The 24623-nt window shown below is 42.7% G+C and overlaps 1 protein-coding gene across 3 annotated transcripts in view; it reads right to left on the bottom strand.

Annotated features, from left to right (window-relative positions):
* Nucleotides 1-23442, bottom strand: part of mtrf1 (mitochondrial translational release factor 1) — a 29371-nt gene extending 5929 nt beyond the window's left edge. The window contains exons 1-7 of one of the 3 annotated variants that reach the window (XM_020515871.2): nucleotides 23327-23442; nucleotides 19391-19844; nucleotides 15314-15405; nucleotides 11524-11605; nucleotides 9201-9308; nucleotides 6263-6435; nucleotides 564-681 (exon numbers count right to left, since the gene is read on the bottom strand). In XM_020515871.2, the coding sequence (XP_020371460.1) occupies nucleotides 564-681; nucleotides 6263-6435; nucleotides 9201-9308; nucleotides 11524-11605; nucleotides 15314-15405; nucleotides 19391-19799 (982 nt within the window). In that variant the 5' untranslated portion in view covers nucleotides 19800-19844; nucleotides 23327-23442. The remainder of the gene's footprint in view (nucleotides 1-563; nucleotides 682-6262; nucleotides 6436-9200; nucleotides 9309-11523; nucleotides 11606-15313; nucleotides 15406-19390; nucleotides 19845-23326) is intronic. The other 2 variants (XM_048602620.1, XM_048602621.1) reach the window with 2 other exon arrangements.
* Between the last annotated feature and the right edge of the window lie 1181 nt (nucleotides 23443-24623).

Below are 24623 nucleotides of genomic sequence, written 5' to 3'. Positions count from 1 at the left end.
ACTAGTGGACGAAACTGTTTGATGTCTGCAACCTATTCAAGTTCCAAGAGACTATTGTTAAGGGCTAATTAATATTATAATCTTTCCATAGTTTCAAGTGGGTTATGGAGACATGATGCGGGGATGGCACTGTTCTGAATAAGTGTTAATACCGTAACCTATTCTGGAGTATTTGATGCAGAAACCGGTCCAAACACTGCTTGCAGCATAGGCCGATAAGAACTGAAAGGTGTAAAGAAACAGTAATAGGTTGGAAGGGATGTTTAGTTTATAAAATGTACGACAAAAACATGATTTTATGAATGAGTGAATGGAAACGCGATATAGTAAACAGAGTACTTGTGAGTGAGTTAGTAAAGAGAATCAAAATACAATATCCTCACTCCCTTTATTCTGAGACTGAATTGTACCCACTACCAACTCAGTGTGGGAGAATGGTCCAAAATCCCAGAAGTCAGTGGTACTGATGGCAGTAATATTGGTTCACTTTGTGACTCGAGTAAACACATATTGTTGCACAAATAATCACGTGCAGTTAACTGAAAAAGTGGACAGCCACTCACTTGTTGGAATATGAACGATTCTCACTGCGCTGTCTGTTGTATTCACGTGCTGTCCCCCTGCTCCTTTAGCTCGAAAGGTATCAATCCTCAAATCGTTGGTATTTACTTTAGTACCGACCTGAAACACGCAGCATATTAAAACAAAACATTAACCATTTGTGGTTTTGAAGTGACAGTAGCATCCCAGTTACAGCATATGCAAGCATCTTTGTATTGAGCAAAATTGGATGCTCAAAAAATGGGCACAGACAAGAAATTAATCTACTCCTGTCACATGCAGAGACTTTGTCACATTCTACCTAACCAGTTTTGAAAGCAGTGGTGGTAGTTTCTGTCTCATAAGATAGTGGTTAGTGCTGTGATGGTCTTATCTGTGGGAAGCATTGTCTGGACTCGGGAGCCCCACTATGGTATACAGGTTTGCTGAATTTGCTGCAGAGGAAGACATTGAGCTGCACAATTTACTGGCCTCTCTTTCCAATAGGCCCTCTCCTCAGGCATTGAGCTTTTTTCATTTGTTCTTCCAATGCCCTTCTTTAGCCTCCAGTGACAGCGACTGTCTCCCATTTGTCAGTGCCAATCTCCGCAACCTTCATATCTCACTTACATGTATCCTTACATGTAGTAGAGATATGGAAGCCCTGGAGGAGGTCATGACCTAGTGAGCAGTTCATTGTACCGAAGATTGGTTTTGGTGTATGGCTGTCATGTTGTCTGATGAACATGACCAAGTCAGTACAGACGTCATTGGCTTAGTAACAAGCGTTTGCTGATGAAATTAACACAGTATAGGCTCTGAGCTTGTGACCTTTTCCTGCCAAGAGATGACAAGGAAACACTGAGATAGTGATGGCCTAGTGGTATTATCACTGGACTGTTAATCCAGAGACCCAGGTAATGTTCTGGATGAAGGGTCTAGGCCCGAAACGTCAGCCTCTCTGCTCCTATGATGCTGCTTGGCCTGCTGTGTTCATCCAGCCCTGCACCTTGTTGTCTCTAATGTTCTGGGAATGTGGGTTTGAATCCTGCCACAGCAGATGATGGAATCTGAATTAACATAATAATCTGGAATTAAGAGTTTAATGGAACCATTGTCAGAGAAACCCATCTGGTTCACTAATGCCCTTCATGAAAGGAAATGTACATGTGATTCCAGACCCATAGCAATGTGGTTGACTCTTAAACTATCCTCCGAGCAATTAATGCAGGCCTAGCCTGTGACTGAATGAAAAAACAACTGAGCAGTCTTTCCTCCCACCCAGAGAACACTGTCCAGGTCTCACTACTCTACAACAGTGTGCTGAGATCACAGGTTTGGAGAGACTCCCGGTTCTCAGTCAGGTTGCTACTGTTTCACATTCTGTCACTCAGCTTTCTTTCATGGTTAGTGCAGATTTTAGCATTGAGCAACGCATTGGTGGTGACTGTGTAGCCTAGATATGTGTGATACAAGCACCTGCTGCATTACATTTTTAATGCTGATAGATGGCATTGTGACAGTCTTCTGTGCCTTTTTGATGCCAATGGTTAAACCAAACTCTTGACAGACATGAGGGAGTGTGTGTGTGTCCCTTTGCTGCTGAAGGTGTTTGGCAGTATGGAACACCAGTGCAACTGAGCCAGTGTACAGTAAACCTCTGATAAGGACTTGGATCTAAGGCAATGTCTTGGTGATGCTGACCAGCTTTCCCTCAGTCCTGGTTTGACAGTAGACAACCTGTGTGGACTTGAAGGCATATGACAACAGCAAAGAAAGGAATATGCCAAAAAGTGTTGGGTGTCAGATCATAATCCTGTTTGACCTACTGAAGATTTCAAAGGGTTTCAAAGTTGCCCTGTTGTAGCTGACCTTACCCATCATGTTAGCATGGCAGGAGGAGATGGCATTGAGCAGCCTTTGATGGGACAGTCAGTTAAGTAGATCACCTCTGTTCACACTAAGTTGAATGCCTCAGTGAGATCGATTAAGGCATTATACTGTGCTCTCTTTTATTCACAGCATTTCTCTTGCTGGACTGCGAAGATCATATCAACTGTAGATTGTCCAGTTCTGAAACGTACAGGTAAGTGCCAAGCAGGGAGATAATGGTTGCTTTTGTTGCAACCTCCTTTGTTTTTTTGAAAGGGTCACAGTTTTTCCATTCAGCATTTCCTGACACACTGCCCCCACTCTTTCCAGCTGAGAGGAAGAAGTTTGTGCAGAAACACAAGTTTCAGCTCTAGATGATATAAATATGAGTTATTGTAAAATCAGTACTTGGGGCTTTGCCCATGATGACTGAGACAATAGCTTTGCTAAGGTGGGTTTGATAGCCAGCTCTGCCATGACAGCCAGACTTTCTACGGTGCCTAGAGCTTCCTCAGTGACAATGTTCTCCCTACAGTACAACTGAAGATAAGACAACTCATTCCATCCATCTGACTGTTAACTGCAATTGATGATGACCCCACCCCATCACCTTCCTCACCCCCCCGGTGTTTTTTTTCCAAAGGTGCTTTTCTCTTTGCTGGTGGACCTGTCGTGTTTTGATCCCTTCTTACACTCCCCTATCATTGCCTGTGCCGAAGGTCATCTGGATTTCTTCTTTTTAAACTCATAGGATGTGGGTGTTGCTGCCTGGGCCAGGATTTATTGCCCATCCCTAGTTTCCTTTGCAAAGGGGATGTTGAACCGCTGCAGTCCATGTGCTGAAGGTTGACCCACAATGCCATTAGGGGGAGAATTCTGGGTTTTGATCTGGCAACACTGAAGGAACAGCAATATATTTCCAAGTCAGGATAGTGAGTGGCTCGGAAGGGAATTTGTTTTCCCATGTACCTGCTGCCCTTGTCCTTCCAGATGGAAGTGGTCATGGGTTTGGAAAGTACTGTCTAAGGACAGATGGTGGACAGGATCTGGGGAGTCAGCAGCTGAGTTACTCATTGCAGTATTCCTAGTCTCTGACCTGCTTTTGCAGCCACTGTGTTTACATGGCGAGTCCAGTTGAGTTTCTCGTCAATAGTAACCTGCAGGATGTCGATAGGAGATTCACTGATGGTGACCCCATTGAATGTAAAGGATCAGTGGTTAGATTGTCTCTTATTGGAAATAGTCATAGCCTGGTATTTATGTAGTGAGAACATTCCTTGCCACTTGTCAGCCCAAGCCTGGATATTGAAAACAACAAATACTGGAGATCACAACGAATCAGACAGCATCCATGAAGCGAGAGAGATGACTCTTCAGAGCTAATGCGAAGTGTGGAGAGCACATCATTATGCTATAGTTTGGCGGGGGGGGTGTTGTGGGGTAAGTGGGGTGTAGATTGCTGGGGGAGAAAGGATGTTGGTAGCTAAGATTAAGTGATCGGAATGTGAGAATGGCAGAACAGTGGTCTGTCTAACTGCCAGTCTTGAAAGAACAGACAGTCCCACTGGTGTTGGGGGGAGGGGAGAGAGGACGTGGTCACAGAGAATGTAGCAAGTAAGGCAGAAAGAAAGGGATTGGTTCACAATTTGAAGATGCTGAGCTCAATATTAAGTCCAGAAGGTTGTAAAGTGCCTGGTGTGAAGATGAGATGTTGCTCCTTCAGTTTTTGCTGGAGCACTACAGCATGCTGAGGACAGTCAAATGGGCGTGTCAGTAGGACACTGTGTTAAAATAACCGGCTACAGGAAGGTCAGGGTCATGCTTGTGCATGGACTGGAGGTGTTCTGCAAAGGCAGACTGGTTTCTCCAGTGTAGAGTATACAGCGAATACAACGGACCAGATTGGAGGAGGTACAGGTGAAATGCTGCTTCACCTGGAAAGATTGTTTAGGCCCTTGGATGGTGAGCAGGAAGGTGGTGAAGGGGCAGGTGTTGCATCTTCTGTGGTTAAATGGGAAGATGATGTGGGAAGGTGAGTAGTTGATGAATGGATGAGGGTGTCCTGGAGGGAACGATCCCCATGAAATGGACATAAGGGGGAGTGAGGGGAAGGTGTGTTTGGTGGCGGCGCTCTGATAGAGTTGTCTGAAATGGCAGAGAATAATCCTTTGAATGCAGAGGTTGCTGGGATGAAAAGTGAGGACAAGGAGTCCCAGTCACGCTGTTGAGAGTGGTAGGAAGGGGCAAGGGCGAAAGGTCAGGTGTGGTTGAGGGCCCCGTCAACCACAGTTGGTGGGAAACCACGGTTGTGGAAGAAGGAGGCCGTGTCAGCAGCGCTGTTTTGCACAATGTTCAGCACCATTCGCGGCTCTTCAGGTACTGAAGCAGTCCTGTGTCCAAATGCAACAAGGTCTGGACGTTATCCTGGCTTGGCTGGCCCCTCCACACTTCATGTCAACTCTCGTGAAGAGTCATAAAGACTCAAAACGTTAGCTTGCTCTCTGTCTGTTCAGACTACATAAACACCAGGCCATGACTATCTCCAATAAGAGACAATCTAACCACTGCTCCTTGACATTCAATGGGGTCACCATCAGTGAATCCCCTATCAACATCCTGCAGGTTACTATTGATGAGAAACTCAACTGGACCCGCCATATAAACACAGTGGCTGCATTTTTCTTCTCTTGCTTACTACATGTTAGGAGTGTTCCATTGTATATCGTGTTCTGATGTACGTTCCATTTCACTTCTGCATCTATGCCACACAGAACCTGTCCATTTGATTCCAGGAACTGTTGAATTTTGAGACAGTAAGGACTGCAGGTGCTGGAAGCTGGAGTCAACAACTGTGGAGCTGGAAAAGCACAGCCGGTCAGACAGCTTCTGAGGAGCAGGGAAGTCAATGTTTCAGGCCAAAACCCTTCGTCAGGACTGAGAAAGCAGTATGGCTGATGTTATATGCAGACGACATTTCTGCCTTGAATTGATGACTCATTTCAAAGGTTGTGTCCTCATTCACACGGGGGGAGTGATCTTCATCACAGTCAGTGCTTGGTAGCTCTAGGTGGTGAGAATATTGTTCAGAGAATCACGTCAAGTCAGGGTGATCAGGTTCAGCTGGGGCCGATTACTGATCCTGGATGTCTTCAGGGCATCTTTGTGCATGACTTGTTCTAAAAGAAGGTGTTAGTCACACAGAGCACCAAGCTCTGTCAAGTCTCACTTATTATTACCAGGCCAGGATGTCTAAGGGAGGTGAGCCAGACTTCACGTACTGTGCCGAAAAGTCCCAGTGGCACTAGGCTGATACCAGAGATGGCTGCACTATCCGATGAGGAGAGATTACTTTGACTGGGCCTGTATTCATAAGAGTTTCGAAGGATGAGAGGGGCATCTGATTGAAACATACAAAATTCTAACAGAATAGATACAGGGAAAATGTTTTCCCTGTTTGGAGAGTTTTAAACCAGAAGAGAGAGTCACTGGATATGGGGTAGACCATTTAGGACTGAGTTGAAGAAAAATTTCTTCGCTGTGGAATTCAAGATAAAAGTTTAGATTTTAAAGGCATCAAGGTGTACGGGGAGACAGCGGGAATATGGCACTGAGATAGAGAATCAGCCATGATTCTACTGAATGGAACAGGTTTGAAGAGCCGAAGAGCCGAAGAGCCAAATGGCCTAGTTCTGCTGCTGGCTTTTATGTTTCTATATTTCCTGTATATCAAACAGAGTACTGTTAGCTGTCAGTTTTTTTTCAGAGATACCTTCTATCTCACCTCATCAATATCAGACAAAATGTGGTGGCAGGGCAGGTGCTGCCGGAATGGCTATGCCATCTACCTCACCTCGTCAATGTGGGGGAGAACAATGACAGTCATGGTGCCAGTATGGATGCGTTGCATTCGCGATGACAGACCCATCTCAGGAATCCTCTGAACTCTGTGGGTTCCACCCTCATATTTTAAAAAGCGATAAACATTCTCCCCTGAAATATACGCTGATGCATGATGTAGTCCTCCTGAACAGGGAAGAAAACAAACAAAAAGAGCTTAAATAAAGGAAGCCACCACAGGGAGAGACAAAGCAACTGCACATTTTATTCTTGGATGGAGCATGGGGAAAATTCGAAATCTATTCCAAACCAGAAATGTTACCTTTAACCCTAACCTTCTGCTGAAATACTGAAATCAGTTTATACTAGCAATATGGGAATGTTCAGTGCTGCCTCTAACCTGCTGCATTAGCTGAACAGCCAACATATTGTTTGGTGTAACTGAACAAGCAACATGTACAGGATAAGAAAATCAAACAACATCCCCAAGCCTGACCACGATCAGACTCCAGTTTGGAAGTACATTTGTGTCTATATGTGAACATGTATGTGGATGTGCATGTGTGCTGACGTTTATGGATACATGCAGACTCTTGTCCATATGAATGTTAACACATGTCTATATGTGTGAACATACAAATAAGTATCATACAATCTTAGCCTGTCATAGGAAAACTCTCTCATTCCAGTATGAGAGTATTAAACCTCCTTCAAACTGCTTACAAGGCATTTTACAGCCGTGCTTCAATAACGAGATTAAACTTATACAGTTCTCAAGATGTGGTCTCACCAATTCCTTAGATAAATGAAGTATAACCTTTATGTATTCAATTCCCCTTAGAATAAATATTAACATCCTATTAGCTTTCCTTATCATTTGCTATACCTACATACTAACGTTTGTGATTCTGCACTAGAACACCCAGATCCCTCTGCATATCAAAGCTCTATAATGTCTCACCACTTATATAATACACTTCTTTTTCATTCTTACTTCCAAAATGGAGGAGAATTTCACATATTCCCACATTATATTCCATTTGCCAGATCTTTGCTGACTCGACTAACCTATCTGCATTCCTTTTGTCACTTTCTTATGTTCTCTTCACAATTCATTCTCCTACCTATTTTTGTGTCATCAGCATACTTAGTCGTCACAATCCCCTAATCCAAATTAGCATTCGACTTGTTACATTTTGCTAAGCAGAAAATGACCCATTCATGCCAATCTTCTATCCATACCAATGGGTTAACTCCTACACCATCAGCTTTTATATCCTGCAATTACCTTTGATGTGACATCTTACCAAATATCTTCTGGAAATCTAGATTGTCACAGCATCACATCAGTGTATTTGCAGCACACTAAATCATCAAAGAACTGTAATACATTGATGAAGCATGATTTCCCTTTCACAAAATACATGTTGACTCTGCCTGATTATGTTGAATTTTTTTAAGCACCCTGATATAACATCTTTAATAATAAGTTTTTAATATCTTCCCTTGGAAAGATGTTCAGCTAACTGGCCTTTCATTTCCTACTCTGCATCTCCTTCCCTTTTGAATAAAGGAGTTATACTCACAACTTTCCAATATAATGGAGCAATGAACCTCGGGAATTTTGGAAAATTAAAACCAATGCATCTACTGTCTCACTTGCCACTTCTTTTACAGCCCCAGGATGAAATCCACCTGGACCCAGGTATGTGTCAAGAATTGCCACTCACCGAGAATTGGACACAATATCCCAGTTGAGGCTAGATCTATGTTTTATAAATGTTCACCATATATGCAATATTTATCTTTGTCAATCAGATATTGTAAGAACGGTGTCTGGGTTTCATCTTGGGATCGGAATTCCTGACCTCGCTCTTTTTTTGACTTCCTCCAGCTGAAACATGATAGTGTTCACGCGATGCTTATACATTTCAGTCTTTAACCAGTGTGTGCGTTTGTGTCCATATGTGAACTTGCTTTTAACTCTATACCTCTATCTGTAAAGCCCAGCATTCTACATGCCTTCTTAACCATTTTCTCAACCTGCCTTGCTATCTTCAAGAATGTGTGCACATGGACACTCAAGTTGCTTTGCCCCAGTAGCATATTCCAAATTGTATCATTTAGGTTTCATTGCCTTCCCTGGTTTCCTGTCAAAATGTATCAATTCACACGTCTCTGCATTAAATTTCATCTGCCATGTTCCCAACTATCGCATCCAGCCTGTCATCACGAAGTCTAAAACTATCCTCCTTACAATTGACCATACATTGATGATTTTGTCAACTGCAAACTTTGAAGTGTACACCCAAGTTATTAATATGTATGAAAGAAAAATGAGGTAGTTGTCACAAGAGCCCCTAAGAAAGCTGACTGTATACCTTCTCCCAATCCCAAAAACATCATTCATCACTACTTGCTTCCTGCCACTTGTCCAACTCTATCAATTTTCCCTTTTTCATTCTTACTTCCATTTTTCTGGGGCATTCTCTCCAGTAGTCACATTCTTTTTAACTAATACTGCCATTCCTGCTCCATTTTTCCTTCTCAATCTTCCCTAAACACCTTGTATTTAAGAATAATCAGCACGGTATTCTCGGAGCCAGATCCTTGTTAATGCTACATCAACATAACTACACATTGTTATTTGAGCCTGCGGCTCACCGACTTCTTTTACCACATTTAATGCTCATAAACCGGGTTTTGATCTCACTGTAATTCCTCTTATCTCACTTCTTTCCCCCCCTTTCTCTAGTACCAACAGTCTCTCCTAATCCTTTTTAAACCTTCTTTCTTCTTGATAATGCAGGTCAGTTGATCTTTCTAGAGAACACTGTCTCTTTAAACAGCTTCCTTGGATATGTGTGTTCTAAAAACCTCCAAGACCAAACCTGGAAGACTTAGCAGCTTTGACCCCACACTAGAATTGAAACACAGTGAAGAAACTTTACCATAGTCTGAAGGTGTGTAGTTCAGTACTTCAAAGTTCCAGTCCTTGAAGCCTGCGAAATGTTTGTACATACTGAAAATCTCCCTTGTAAACTGCTGGCAAATATCGCCTGGAAAAATAAGGTCAGGAGTCAACACCGCTTGTGAGCAGCAAGGAAAAAAAGACTTCTCTCAAAGTCCTGATGGCCATACTCACGGCAGAATTGGTCTAGCCGAGAACAACCGAGATAATCAACAACAGTTTACTAGAGGCTGTTACAGTAGACCCTGCTGCCATCCCATCAGAAATTTAGAATCGCATTTTCCAGCACAGCTCACTGGACAGACAGCAGGTCTAGGAACCTCTAGTGATTCTCCCTATCTCTAACTCAGGGCTTGAGGATGTTGTAATTGCTGCCACACAAGTGAAGCACAGAGCAGGAACAAACTCCAAAACCTCTTGATCAGTGAAATTATTTGTTAGTTCAGCGGCAACTCAATGCACTGACATGGAGAGAATGTCCAGCATTTACTTTTCAATGCAAATGACCAGATGAATAGTATCAGAGGACAAACAATCAACAGTAAACTATCAAAGCCTGTAGCAAACTGAGCAAGTGAGACGTAAGATAACATTGTGGGAAAAAGTAAAACACAGAATGGAAATACAAACTCAATAAGAGAACATGTAAGGCATGGACAAATAAAGACAAAATTCCCTAAAGTTGCATCTAGATAAAGCTGTGAAATGATTAATGGAATTGTGCGCTCTGGACAGAGACACAGACTACAAAAACAGCAATGTAATGATAAATTTGTGCAAATTATTGCTGCAGCCACAGTTAGAATGCTGTGTGGGGTAATGTCTGGATAATCTTATAAAGTTTGTTAATGTCATTATCTAAGCCTTAGAAGCAACAGGCTGTGGTTATTAATTGTCTGAGCACCTGTGTGTTGGGAGCACCTGTAACATAGGGGAGGGAGGTGGTAGAAGGAGCTGTAAGAGTGAGCATTTAATAAACTCTATCCACAAAGCACAGGGACTTGGTTCATACTTCACTGATTGCCTTGGTTCCAAATTGAAAACACGTGAGAAAAGATGTCTACCAGCCCTTCAAAAATGAACACAAAGACAGAAACTTACACGGCTCTGATGTGAAGAGGAACTGTTTCCTGAACTATCAGCTCAAGTTCAAATATTCCCAGCTCTTCACGATACTGGGGAAAAGTTGGAAGTATATAAAAGTCTTAAGAAGCAATTAAAAAGGCCTGTTTATACATAGTTGGATAATAGTGTACTGACTGGACCTATAAAGCTGGATTGTATAGACTGGATATTTACAGATGGACAGTGTAACAGCGACTGAAATAGTCACAAAGAACATTACAGCAAAGACCGGAATACTTACACAGAACATTAGCAGAGACTGGAATACTCTCAACAAATATTAATGACTCTGCTCTTAGAGTCATACAGCATGGAAACAGACCCTTCGGTCCAACTCATCCATGCTGACCAGGCATCCCAATCTGACCTAGTCCCATTTGCCAGCATTTGGCCTATATCCCTCTAAACACTTCCTATTCATGTACCCATCCAGATGCTTTTCAAAAGTTGTAATTGTACCAGCCTCCATCGTTTCCTCTGGCGGCTCTGTCCATACATGCACCACCCTCTGCGTGAAAAAATTGCCCCCTAGGTCCTTTTTAAATCTTTCTCCTCTCACCTTAAAACTATGCCCTCTAGTTTTGGCCCTACCTTGGAAAACATACCTTGGCTATTCACCCTTTTCATGATCCTCATGATTTTATAAACCTCTGAGGTCACTCCTCAGCCTGTGGAAAAAAGCTGCAGCCTATTCATCCTCTCTCTACAGCTCAAACCCTTCAATCCAGAGATTTGAATATTCACAATGGATATTAGAGCAGAGACTTGAATATTCACAACTGGGTGATTCCACAGGCTCTATTCACCCTCTTGTGTAATGCAACTTAAATATTATTTGGAGATCACACTAATCAGATGCTGCTGAAAAGTTGTTCACTGGATGTGCCACTATGACCATGACTATGACCATGACCATGACCATGACCATGACCATGACCAATCCCAGTCTCCACTGTTCCCTGCACACCAGTGAGTGCAGGAGTAGTCAAGATAAACACTGCCAACATTTTTTGGCAGGGGTCCTGCCTCCATTGTCTGTACCCTAGCTGCTGGCACAGCAGAGAGTGGGACATCTCGTGTGGTACAACTCAGCCTCTGACAACATGAGATTGTGGAGTCAGAGGGAACTCCACGTAGCGAGGCATTTAATGGCAATTGTAATTTGCACAGATTCTCACCTCCTGTTGTTCTTCCTGCCGTCACCTCAAGAATCACGTTGCTTTCATCGTGTTTCTCCTTTTGCACCAGTGTCTGAAGGAGCTAAAGGTGCAGGAAAGGAAGCAATTCGTTGAAACAAATGAACACGTTGAAAACATCGCTGACATGCTGTTTATTTTGTTTGCAGAAAGACAGGCTTTCAGAAACTCTCTTTAAAAGTTGTAGTTATATCATTACATTTCCACCTCAGCCTCTGATTGACAGACCGCACTGTGACATGCATATATTAGCAACACAGTTACTACAATCTACACACAGACACACTTGCTGTAGACTGCACAGAGACACTCAAGTGAAAGAGGGTTGGGACTTGGCTAGGGGGCATCAAGAGTCGGCCTCAAGACTTTGCGGCGTGTGTGTTCATGTGTAGGCTTCAGACTGCGATTAGGGGGTGGGGTCAGGGACACACAGCCATGTTCTTGACCACTTTAATGACTCCTGAAATAACAGGGTCATTATCTTAGAAAATACTTATTCAGTATTTTTGATTACAATTGAGTATAGGAGTTGGGGCATTATGTTGCAGTTGTACAGGACATTAGTGAGGCCACTTTTGGAGGTCTGTGCATAGTTCTGGTCGCCCTGCTATAGGAAGGATATTATTAAATTGGAGAGGGTGCAGAAAAGACAAAGATGTTACCAGGACTGGAAGGTTTGAGTTATAAGGAGAGGCTGGATAAGCTGAGGCATTTTTCAGCGTGTAGGCTGTTGAGGGATGACCTTTTAAAGATTTATATAATCATGAGGGGCATTGATAAGGTGAATGGCCAAGGTCTTTTGCCCCAGGGTAGAGGAGTGCAAAACTTGAGGGTATAGGTTTAAGGTGAGAGGGGAAAGATTTAAAAGTGACGTAAGGGGCAATGTTTTCACACAGAGGATGGTTTGTAAGTGGAATGAACTGCCAGAGGAAGTGATAAATGCAGGTACAGTTACAACATTTAAAAGACATTTAGACAGGTACATAAACAGGAATGGTTTAGAGGGATATAGCCCAAATGCAAGTAAATGGGACTGGTTTAGTTTGGGAATGTATGTCACCATGGACGAGATGGACTGAGGGGTCTGTTTCCACGCTGTATGACTCTATGACTCTACCAGTGAGCACTGATTCTGTGACTGAAACAGCATTTGCAGGTACTCACAAACTACTTGTGTTTGAATAGCAACTTAAATATCCCAAGGTACTTCACAGTAGTATCATCAAATGATATCTGATGCCTAGGCAAATACTGAAAGCTTGGTCAAAGAGATAGGTATAAAGCATCATTTTCAGGGAAGAGAGAGAGGGAATGAAGTTAACTCTCTTCTCGAACTGCTGCAGTCCACCTGGTATAGGTATGCGCACGGTGCTGTTTGGAAGGATATTGCAGAATGTTGACTCAGCAACAGTGAAGGAATGGTGATACAGTTCCAATTCAGGATGGTGTGGGACTTGGGCAAGAACGTGCTGGTGATGGTGACCTCCCGCACCAGCTGTCCTTGTCCTTATAAGTAGTAGAGGCTGTGGGTTTGGAAGATGTTTGGTGTAAGCTGATCCTCTACCCATGCTAACATACTACCCCAAAGCACGGGGAGGCAGTAACATAGCAGTAATGTCACTGGATTAGCAATCCAGAACCCCAGGCCAATGTCCTGGACAAACATTCAAATATCATTTGGCATATGGTGAAATCTGAATTTAATAATAACTCTGTGGAATAGAGTGTTGACCTGATGTCAAGCATGTAACCACTGTCAATTGTCATAAAATCTCACCTGGTTCGTTCATATTCTTTAGGGAAGAAAATCTGCTGTCCTCATCTGGCCTGCATGTCACTCCAGACCGATAGTAATGTGGTTGATCCTTAACCACTCTCTGAGCAGTAAATGCTGGCCTAGCCAGCGACACCCACATTCCACAGATAAATAAAGAAACCATGACGTGCTGTGTAGTAACCTTTTATATCACACCTTAGTGAACGCCTTTTTGATCTCCCAGATCACCCTGGGATCAAATATGACATCACGATTGGTCCTATTCAGAAGCAAGTGACAGGGTTGGTGTCAATGGCTAGAGAATATAGTTTGTAATGGAAAAGGAAGACATTCATTTCGATCTTCCCAATATTTATATTTATATCTACACTTGGAGAGACACAGATTAATAAGGGATAGCCAGCATGGATTTGTTCAGCGCACAAATTTGAGTGAGGTAACCAGGACAGTTAATGCATTTGCTGCAGTCTGCATGGACTTTAGCAAGGCTTTAGATAAGGTCCCTTTAAGACTGGTCAAGTAACAGTCAATGGAATCTAAGGCAAAGTGGAACGCTGGATCCAAAAGCAGCTGACAGGCAGCAAGTAGACGGTGATAACAGAGGGATATATCTGTGACTGGGTCTGTTTCATGTGGAGTTCCACAGGGCTCAGTGCTAGTCCCTTGCTGTTTATGGTGTACATCAATGACTTGGACTTAAATGTACAGAGTATGATCAAGTCGTTTGCGGGTAACAGGAAAGTTGGCAGTGTGGTAAATAGAGAGGAGGACTGTAATCTCGTAAAATAGAATCATAGAGTCCCTACAGTGCACAAAGAGGCCATTTGGCTCATTGAGTCTGCACTGAACGTCTGAAGGGCATCCTGCCCAGATCCAAACCCCGCCCTATCCCCTAATCCCACATTTACCACGGTTAATCCACTCAGTCTGCACATCCCTGGACACTATAGAGGGCAATTTAGTGTGGCCAATCTACCTAAACTGCACAATTTTGGACTGTGGGAGGAAATCGGAGCACTCATCTCCTTGTAGATACGGGGAGAACATACAAACTCCACACAGACAGTTGACCATGGATGGATTCGAACCCGGGTTCCCAGGGTTGTGAGGCAGCAGTGCTAACCACTGAGCCACCGTGAAGATATCGGCAAACTGGTCAGTGGACTGAAATGTGGCAAATCAAATTCAACCCAGAAAAGTGGGAGGTCATGCACTTGGGGCAGGCTAATGAAGCAAGGGATTAAACAGTGAACGATAGAGCCTGGAAAGTACAGAAGATCAGAGGGACCTCGGATGCAAATCCACGGATCCCTGAAAGTATCAGATGGTTAAGGTGGCATATAGGATAATAGTTATTTTATTAGCTGCTGGAACTATAAAATGTTAGTTAGTTTTGGGGTCCTGTGTGCAGTTCTGGTCACCACATTACAGGAAGGATATGACTGTACTAGAGAGGGAACAGAGGAGATTCACCAGGATGCTACCTGGGCTGGATGGTCTGAGCTATGAGGAAAAGATTGGATAGGCTGGGCCTGTTTTCCTTGGAGCAGTGAAGATTGGATTGAGGCGTAAAAGATTATGAGGGGCATAGATAGAGTGAATAGGAAGACACTTTTACCATCAGTAGAGGGGTCAATAAACAGGAGGCATAGATTTAAGGTAAAATGCAGAAGGCTACACTGAGAGTAGAGGAGAACACTGCCTGTAAGGGTGTTTTGAATCAGAAACTCTCCTAACGTTTAAGCAGTATTTAGATATTAACTTGCATTGCCATAGTTTCCAGGGCTACGGGCCAAGAGCTGAAAAATGGGATTTGTGTAGTTAGATCTTTGACTGACACAGACACAATGGGCCCAATGTCCTTCCTGTAGGGTCGAAATGTATGAGTCTTTTTACTTAAAAGAAATTTCTGCACCTCTTGAAGTCAGACAAGCTATCCAACAAACGAAATGGACTTTTTTTTTAAGAATTTCCTGGATACCCATTTACACTCACTTTTCCCCGTAAAACTGCAATGCTTTTGTTCAGCTGCTGCTGTTCTTCAAGGACCAATGGTATCAGCTCCTGGTCATCTCTGGCCTTCAGACCTGAAAGCAAATTGGTTAAAAATTAGTAATAAATAAATGCTTTAAAAGTACCAAAGAAATTAAAAAACCTTTGTTGTTTAGTTTCAGGTTCTTTAGGTTTCTTGTCCAACAGCCACACAATGTAGCAGTTCTGGCTAGTCTACAAATTTGTAGGGCTACGTCAAACATGAAGTGCTCAGTATCTACCAAACAGCAATTCAACCTCACTCATTTCAGCTTGACTCACTCATGTCATCACCATTCTCAGCTTTTATGCAGAATTTTACAGCACAGAACCCGACTAATCACACATGATAGGTTAGTGTTAAAGCTTCACATGAGCTTCCTCCCACCCTACTTCATCTCATATCCCTCTATTTCTTTCCTGAAATGTTGGAGCAGAGGTAGGCCATTCATCCTCACAATCCTACTCTGCCATTCTAGATTACGGTTATACAGTCATAGAGATGTACAACATGGAAATGGACCCTTCGGTCCAACTCGTCCATGCCGACCAGATGTCCTTAACAAATCGAGTCCATTTGCCACTATTTGGCCCATATCCCTCCAAACCCTTCCTATTTATATACCCATCCAGATGCTTTTCCAATGTTGTAATTGTACCAGCCTCCATCGCTTCCTCTGGTGGCTCATTCCATACATGCACCACCTTCTGCAAGAAAAAGTTGCCCCTTAGGACCCTTTTAAATCTTACCCCTCTCACCTTAAACCTATGCCCTCGAGTTTTGGATTCCCCAACTCCAAGTAAAAGACGTTGGCTATTCACCCTTCCATGCCCCTTATGATTTTATAAACTTCTATAAGTCACCCCTCAGCTTCCAACGCTCCAGGGAAAACAGCCCCAGCCTATTCAGTCTCTCCCTATAGCTCAAACCCTCCAATCCTGGCCAACATCCTTGTAAATCTTTTCTGAACCCTTCCAAGGGTTCTTTTCACAACATCCTTCATATAGCAGGGTGATCAGAATTGCATACAGTTTTCCAAAAGTGGCCTAACTAAGGTCCTGTACAGCTGCAACGTGACCTCCCAACTCCTATACTCAATGCACTGTCAAATAAAGGGAAGCATACTAAATGCCTTCTTCACTATTCTATCTACCTGTGACTCCACTTTCAAGGAACTATGAACCTGCACTCCAAGGTCTCTTTGTTCAGCAACACTCCCCGGGCCTTACTATTAAGTGTATAAGTCCTGTCCTGATTTGCCTTTCCAAAATGCAGCACCTCGCATTTAGCTAAAGTATACTTCATCTGCCATTCCTTGACTCATCTTCCCATCTGATCAAGATCCCATTGTACCAAGGTAACCTCCTTTCGCTGTCCACCTCCAATTTTAGTGTCATCTGCAAACTTACTAAGCATAACTCCTATGTTCACATCCAAGTCATTCATATAAATGACGAAAATCAGTGGACCCATCACTGATCCTTGTGGTACACTGCTGGTCACAGGCCTCCAGTCTGAAATGGAACCCCTCCACCATCTTCTGTCTCTACCTTCGAGCCAATTCTGTATCCAAATGGTTAGTTGTCCTGAATTCCATGTGATCTAACTTTGCTAACCAGTCTACCATGAGGAACCTTATTGAGCACTTTACTGAAGTCCATATAGATTACATCCACTGCTCTGCCCTCATCAATCCTCTTCATTACTTGATCAAAAATCTCAATCAAGTTAGTGAGACACGATTTCCCACGCACAAAGCCACGTTGACTATCCCGAATCAGTCCCTGCCTTTCCAAATACATGTAAATCCTGTCTTTCAGGATTCCCTCCAACAATGTGCCCACCAATGATGTCAAGTTCACCAGTCTATAGTTCCCTGGCTTTTCCTTACCACCTTTCTTAAATAGTGACACCATGTTAGCTAACCTCATCTACCTCCACCATTTTCTCATGCTATCCCCTTATCGCTTGATGGCATTGGTATCTAGAAATCCATTGATCTCTGACTTGAACGTGCTCGATGATTTGAGTTTCTGATACACTTTGGGATAGAAAATTCCAAGAGTTAGGTGGCAAAGATTCACTACGCTCCGAGTGAAGAAATTCCTCCTCATCTCATTCCTAAATTGTCAATCCCTTATTCTGAGACCTTGGTTCTTGGTTTCCCCATCCTTCTTGCATCTATTTTGTCGAGTCCTGTAAGAATTTTCTATGCTTCAATGGATCACCACTCATTCTTCCAAACCCTAGAGAATACAGGGCCAGTCTCCTCAATCTCTGTCTCTGTGTAGGGCAACCCCACCATCCCAGAATTAGTCTGGTGAACCACCGCTGCACTCCCTTCTGTAGCAAGTATATATTTACTCAGTATATATTTTTTAAGAAAGGATCTACATAAGTATAACTATAATATTGGCCTTAATTATTCTGTGATATCGAGTTCCACATTCTCCAAAGACATCTCTCCTGATGGAATACTTCATGATGATCTCATGTTTATGGCACCTGGATTTGGTCTCAGTGACAAATGACCTATTCTGTCAAACCCTTTCATGGTTTTATACACCTCTCTATGAAATCTCGACTCAGCCTTCGCTTGTTGAATATTTCGACTTTGCTGCACTGGCAATTAATCGGCAACAATTTGTAATTATACAAAGTCCTCAATAAAGAGAGACCAAGAGTCTTGTGGGACAGTGGCAGTGTTCCCACCTCTGGGCCCGAAGGTCTGGGTTCAAGTCCCACTTTTCAAAATATGTCTGAACTGGTCAATTAAGGCAAATTAATTCCCTGAGGAGAAACAGGCATGGATCAGGAGTCTGAATGGTAGGGTAGACAAACAAGAAGCAAAGTTGGATAAAAGACTAGTCAGGAGGATGCTGATAAAACCAGAAAAGGGTAATAAGGGTCAAGTGATCCAGGAAGGGAGTACCTGATGGCTGGAGCCTCTGGCACTGTTGGTGGGCCATGGACACAGGGATACAGAAATGTGGAGCACATCCACGAGCAGAGATCACATTCTGGAATCAAAATGCCACACTTTCACAAATTTTCAAGTGAGGTTGCACCATACTGTTGAGGAATTGAACATTTTATCAGATAAATTCTTAGCCAGACAAGAAGGGCTTGATGCTGACGTTGGGTTCAATCAGCAGATAACTGCTGCATTCACCAACTCTGCTATCCCAATTCTCTGTTGTGCAGCAGAGTTACTTTGTGCTGTTTGAACCTAGTGCTGGCACCATGGTTATCAATGATTTAAGAAACAAACCAATTTCATGGCTGAAGGTGTATCAGTCTCGTAAGAGCTTCTCTCTTTATGTGCTTCTCTCCACATGAAGAGTTCTGGTAATATCAGGAAGATACTGGAACATCAGATATTATAGCAGGAGTAGACCATTTGCATCTACTCTGCCTTTCGTTAAAATTATTGTTGATCTGGTTGTGATCTTTGCTCCACTTTCCTGTCTGACTCTTAAACTTTTGACACCCTTATCTGACAAATATCTACCTACCTCAGCCTTGAACAAAGACCCAGACTTCACCTTCTGCAGAATCCTCAGAGAATACATTCCTCCTCATCCCTGTCTTAAAGGGGAGACCTTTTATTCTCAAAAAGAGATTGCATTTTGAGCCACCTGCTGGCGCACAGACACAGTCATATTGCTACAATCCAATGAATTTAGAGGAAGTCATAGCACAGAATCAGGCTATTTAGCCTAACTGCTCCATGCCAGTGTTTATCCTGCACACAAACGTCCTCCCACCCTGTCTACAAATCCCTCTGTGCTTTTATCCCTCATTTAGTTTCTTCTTAAGTGCATCTCTGCCGTTCAACATAGGAACAAGTTCCACATTCTCCTGTGCACCCAAGTTCCTCTTTAATTCCCTAATGGATTTATCAGTGGCCCCTGGTTTTAGACTCTCCCACAGGTTGGTTTAAAACAGACCACAACTGGAGATCATTAAAAGCAACAAAAAAATGCCAAAGATCGACAAAATGATACCAATGCCAAATATAAAAGTGGAACTTTCATTACTATTGTACATGGATTCCAATTCAAACAAATCTTTTTCTGATGACTGCAGCTCTTCCAAAACTGAAGCGAGGGGAGCCAGCCTGACATGACGTCTACTTAATAACTTTCCATCTTCCTCACGTGACTCGATGCAATTCAGTCTGTTCCTGATTTCTTTGTATTCGTCTTTCAGATCATCAATGTACTTCCTCACAGCTTCCAGCTGAAGTAGTTCACTGAAGTCATTATGACAGTGCCTCTCTGACTGGGGCCTGTAAACATTTCCAGGGAGATGTGACAACCAAAATCTGGCGGTCTGTCTACATGTCGTTATGTTTCGCGTCAGCCGGCAAAAGCATCTGCAGGTCCTCCCAAGGTGACCCTGTCTTCGGAGAGAGTTGCTGATGAACCAGCGGAGTCCGTGTTCCATAATTTGAACGATCCGTCAAGCTCAGGAAGAGGATGGTATGGTTATCTGAGAGAGTCAGGAGAGTTAACAGATCAGTTGGGGGCTAAACCCAAACAGTGTATTGTCAGATATTTGGCATGCAACATTTTGAAAAGCCTCAAAGTTGGAGTAGATGTTTATTAGTGAGAAGGTGGGTTAATCTCCTTGCAAAAGAGAAGGTTAATGGGAGATTTAATCTCATTGTTCACTTCCATTTCCAGAGCATCAGTAACCAGAAGGTACAGTGATAAAGACCATAAGGGATAGGAGCAGAAATAGGCTATTTAGCCCATCAAGTCTGCTCTGCTGCTCAATGAGATCATACCTGATCTAATATTCCACAGGTCCACTTTCCTGACAGTTCCCTTGATTCCCCGACTGATTAAAAATCTCTCGGCCTTAAATATACTGAATGACTCAATCTTAACAACCCTCTGTGGTAAAGTCTTCCACAGATTTACCACCATCTGAGAGAAGGAACTCCCACCCATCTCTGTCTCAAAGGTGCAAATCCCGAACAGCCAGCACTGAAGTGGAGAATTATAGTTTTTTTCTCCACTGTTTTCTTATGATCCTTAATGCAGTTGTCGATGAAAGCACACTTAACAGTAACTTCCACCAGGGGACTGGATAAATATTAGGACAGAAAATAGTTTGACCATTTGCCTCCTTTGAGCCTGCTCCACCATTCAAATAGATCATGGCTGATCTACTTCAACTTTTTCCCCATATCCCTTTATATCTCTATTTTCTACTATTTTCAGTTTCGAGTATATTCGATGAACGCACCTCTACAAATTTCCAAGATTCTCCTTCCCCTGGATGAAGAAATTCCTCACCTCAGTCCAAAATGACTTGCGTCTTATTCTGAGACTGTATCCTCAGTTCTAGACCACAGAGCCAGGGGAAATAACACAGTGTGGAGCTGGAGGAACACAGCAGGCCAGACAGCATCAGAGGAGCAAGAAAGCTGACCTTTCGGGTCAGGACCCTTCTTCAGAAAGGGCCAGGAGAAGCATCCTTTATGCCCTTATCCCATCAAGTCCTCCAAGAATTTTGTATTCTTCAATTAGGTAAATTCCTCTTCTTCTAAACGCTACAGAATACAGGCCCAATCTCTTCAAACTCTCCTCACAGGGCAATCCTACTAACAAAGTGATATATTTTGTGAACTTTTATTCCTATTCTTTAATGGTAAGTATATCCTTCCTTAGCAAGGAGACGAGAAAAAAATCATTTTTCTTTTAAATAACCAAGGTAAATATGTTTAGCAAAAACGCACCATGCATAAAGCAAGTGAAGTTCCACACAAGACTACATATTTGAATGTACTACAGATTGCTCAGTATAAATTGATCCATCCCTTTCTGCTAATAAACTCTCTCAACTGCCTGAATTATAACAGTATTGAAAGCCTTTTTTAAAAAAAAAATATTGAAATGGAGCACAACTACGAATTCAATCACGATGTTATTGACCTTTAGTAAGTCATCTTTTTTTCATCTGACCATAACTGAACAGAAATAATTAATTGAAACCAGACTGGGAATTTATAAAAAAAAGTATGTTGATTTTTTTTTTTAATCCTGACTATTAACATCTTTGTGAACTGTAAAACTATCCAACAGACAAAATTTTGTAGGTGGCGTGAGTACATTTTATTACATTGGCTCTGGGGATTTCTATAATCTGTAGTTTTGTGGAGGCCTTGATAATCAGTGCAGTTTAAGGCAGGGCCAATAACAGAAAGTAAAAGTGTCCTAAAGGCCATTCCAGTCGGGTATACCTTTAAAATAAGTTCTCGAGATGTAGTAAGAAATGAACAGTTTTTATGTTAACCACTGTGCATGATTTTAATTGATTTGAAAGCAGGATGAGATTTTAGAAATTACATGTGCAATTGGTCAACTACAGACTGACGGGCCCAATGTTATTTTTCTATTGGGAGATAACAGAGAGGGACAGCAAAGCTTTAATTTAGCCATGGAATTTTTTATGTATTCAGCATATATCTCATCTACTTTTCTGGGTGCAATTAAGACAACAGGAAAGTGATTTTTATTTTGTTTTCCTTTGGCACAATTGTCTGTTGCAAAGCACCAAAGCAGAGTGGGTTTATCAAACTAAATACTGAAAAAAATCGTCCTCAAAACGAGCAGTGTTCAACTTTCCCATCTTCCCATATAAGGACGGTACAGTTGCCAGTGTATCCCAATGGAGAAAATCTAAGTATTTGTATTTCTATTTGCTGCTTGGCTTGATAGTTTATGTTTGGTGATTAAGCTAATCCCTCTTTTGGGGAGGATTTGAAGCTTCAAAGGTCAACTTGTGTGTTTTGATCAATGATGTGCATTAGTTATTTAAAAAACAAAAAGTTAAAGGGTTTTGATGTTAAATAATAAAGTTGAAATTCAAGGGCAAAGGCAATAAAATGTACAAGATATTTACGAAAGCCTCCTGAACATTCTCACAGGGATAAGCAGGAAGAGCCAGAGGGGGCACCAGATAGTTCTCTTTCATAGAGCTGGCACAGGAATGAATGGCCTCCATCTGCACTGTAAGACTCTATACCACAAACAGAGGCAATGGATCTGTGTAAATTGTCATAAATATGTAGTATGTTATTCAGCATTAAGGTCTCAGTATGTTTTCCCATGAAGCACATGGGGAACTATCTAAATTCACTCTATTATCGAGCTCAAACTCCATAGCCTTGTAGGTTACAGTGCTTCAAGTATTTCTCAAACGTTGTGAGGGTTTCTGTCACTATCAGTCTTGCACGCAGTGGTCCTAACAGCCATCATTAAAGTTGCCTTAGAAACAGGATCGGAGACTGAACAGGAAAGAATAAAGAACGTAATTTGGGAATAAAAGCTCTGGCATCCCTTCTATGGAATCCACCTAGTGAACAAGTGACAGATCAGGAGCAAAAATGTGATGCTTGCTGTGTGGAAGACAGAGATCCTGTCCAACCAGCCTCCTGGAGCTCCTTGTGGAGTTATAAAAAAACCTTTGGACATCAAGAACCTAAGGGATAACACGGTGTGGAGCTGGATGAACACAGCAGGCCAGGTAGCATCAGAGGAGCAGGAAGGCTGACGTTTTGGGTCTGGACCCTTCTTCAGAAATGGGGGAGGGGGAGGGGGCTCTGAAATAAACAGATAAATAGTCTGAGATAACACCTTGTTATCTCAGACTCCAGCATCGGCAGTTCCTACTATGTCTAAGAACCTAAGGGATTTGTGTCAGAATGTGAGCAAAGTTAATAAAAAATCTGGGTTAAGTGGAGTGCCTCTGATAGAGATGAAAGAAACTGAGGAGAGATCAGCAGTTTGGTAACCTTAAGGGGAAGGGAGGGAATAGCAGGAGGAGGGGAACAGCAATTCATAACTGACTGCTTTTTGTACGAAAAGAGAATCTCTGCCAAAATTGGCACCAACCAACACTGTACAGAACACACACACTCAAACCCCAGGCCCTCACTCTGACACTCCCCTCATTCACCTCACCTGAAGCGGATACCCCACGCATGCGCATAGTCCGTGAAACCCGGAGCACACTGGGAATTGTTTGCAGAGACTACAAGTCCCGGCAGGCTGAGCGACGTGTCCTTCCTGTGCGAGTCTACTTCCGGAATCTGATCCCAGACTAGCTCCTTCGGAAATGGCTGTCCCTAAAGAGCCTGCAGCCCCAAGGTCATTGAGATTGGGGAGAGAGCGGTGCTATGGGGACACTTGGGGTGTTGTTCAACTGGAACTCGGTCTAGACCCAAGGGAGCACATAAATCACCAGTTCTCTGAATCAGCAGTTCACTCCCTGTCTTGTCACACTCTTGTTCCTTTCTGCATAATGATCTAATTCCTTTTTGAAAGCTTCGATTAAACCTACAGCACACCCCCACACTCTCAAACAGTACATTACAGACCTGAACCTGCCTCCACCACACTCTCAGACACAACTGGGAACTGTCTCTATCTACTCCATCCCGTACTTTTGAATACCTTAATCAACTTTCCTCGCCGCCAAGGAAAATTGTCCTAACATCAAGTCATAGAGATATGCAGCGCACAAACAGACCCTTTGGTCCAACTCGTCCATGCCAACCAGATATCCTAAATAAATCTAGTCCCATTTGCCAGCATTTGGTCCATATCCCTCTAAACCCTTCCCATTTATATACCAATCCAGATGCCTTTCAAATGTTGTAATTGTACCAGCCTTCCCCACTTCCATACATACACCACCTCGCTGTGTGAAAAAGTTGCCCCTTAGGTCCCTTTTAAATCTTTACCCTCTCACCTTAAATGTATCCCTCTAGTTTTCGACTTCTCTGGCCCGGGGAAAAGACCTTGTCTGTTTACCCTATCGATGTCCCTCATGATTTTATAAACTTCTATAAGGTCACTCCTCAGCCTCCAATACTCCAGAGAAAATAGCCCCAGCCTATTCAGCCTCTCCTTATAGCTCAAACCCTCCAACCGTGGCAACATCCTTGTAAATCTTTTCTGAACCCTTCCAAGTTTCACAACACCCTTCCTATAGCAGGGAGACCAGAATTGCATGCAAAATTCTAAAAGTGGCCTAATCAATGTCCTGTACAGTTGCAACATGACCTTCTAATTCCTACACTCAATGCACTGACTAATAAAGGCAAGCATACCAAACGTCTTCTTCACTATCTTATCTACCTGTGACTCCACTTTCAAGGAACTATGAACCTGTATTCTAAGGTCTCTGTTCAGCAACACTCCCCAGGGCCTTATCATTAAATGTACAAGTCCTGCCCTGATTTGCCTTTCCAAAATG

Source organism: Rhincodon typus, chromosome 11 (assembly GCF_021869965.1).
Source record: "Rhincodon typus isolate 14 chromosome 11, sRhiTyp1.1, whole genome shotgun sequence".
NCBI classification, from domain to species: Eukaryota; Metazoa; Chordata; class Chondrichthyes; order Orectolobiformes; family Rhincodontidae; genus Rhincodon; species Rhincodon typus.
Note: the sequence above shows the minus strand (reverse complement) of the source record. Positions and strands in the feature narration are given on the sequence as shown.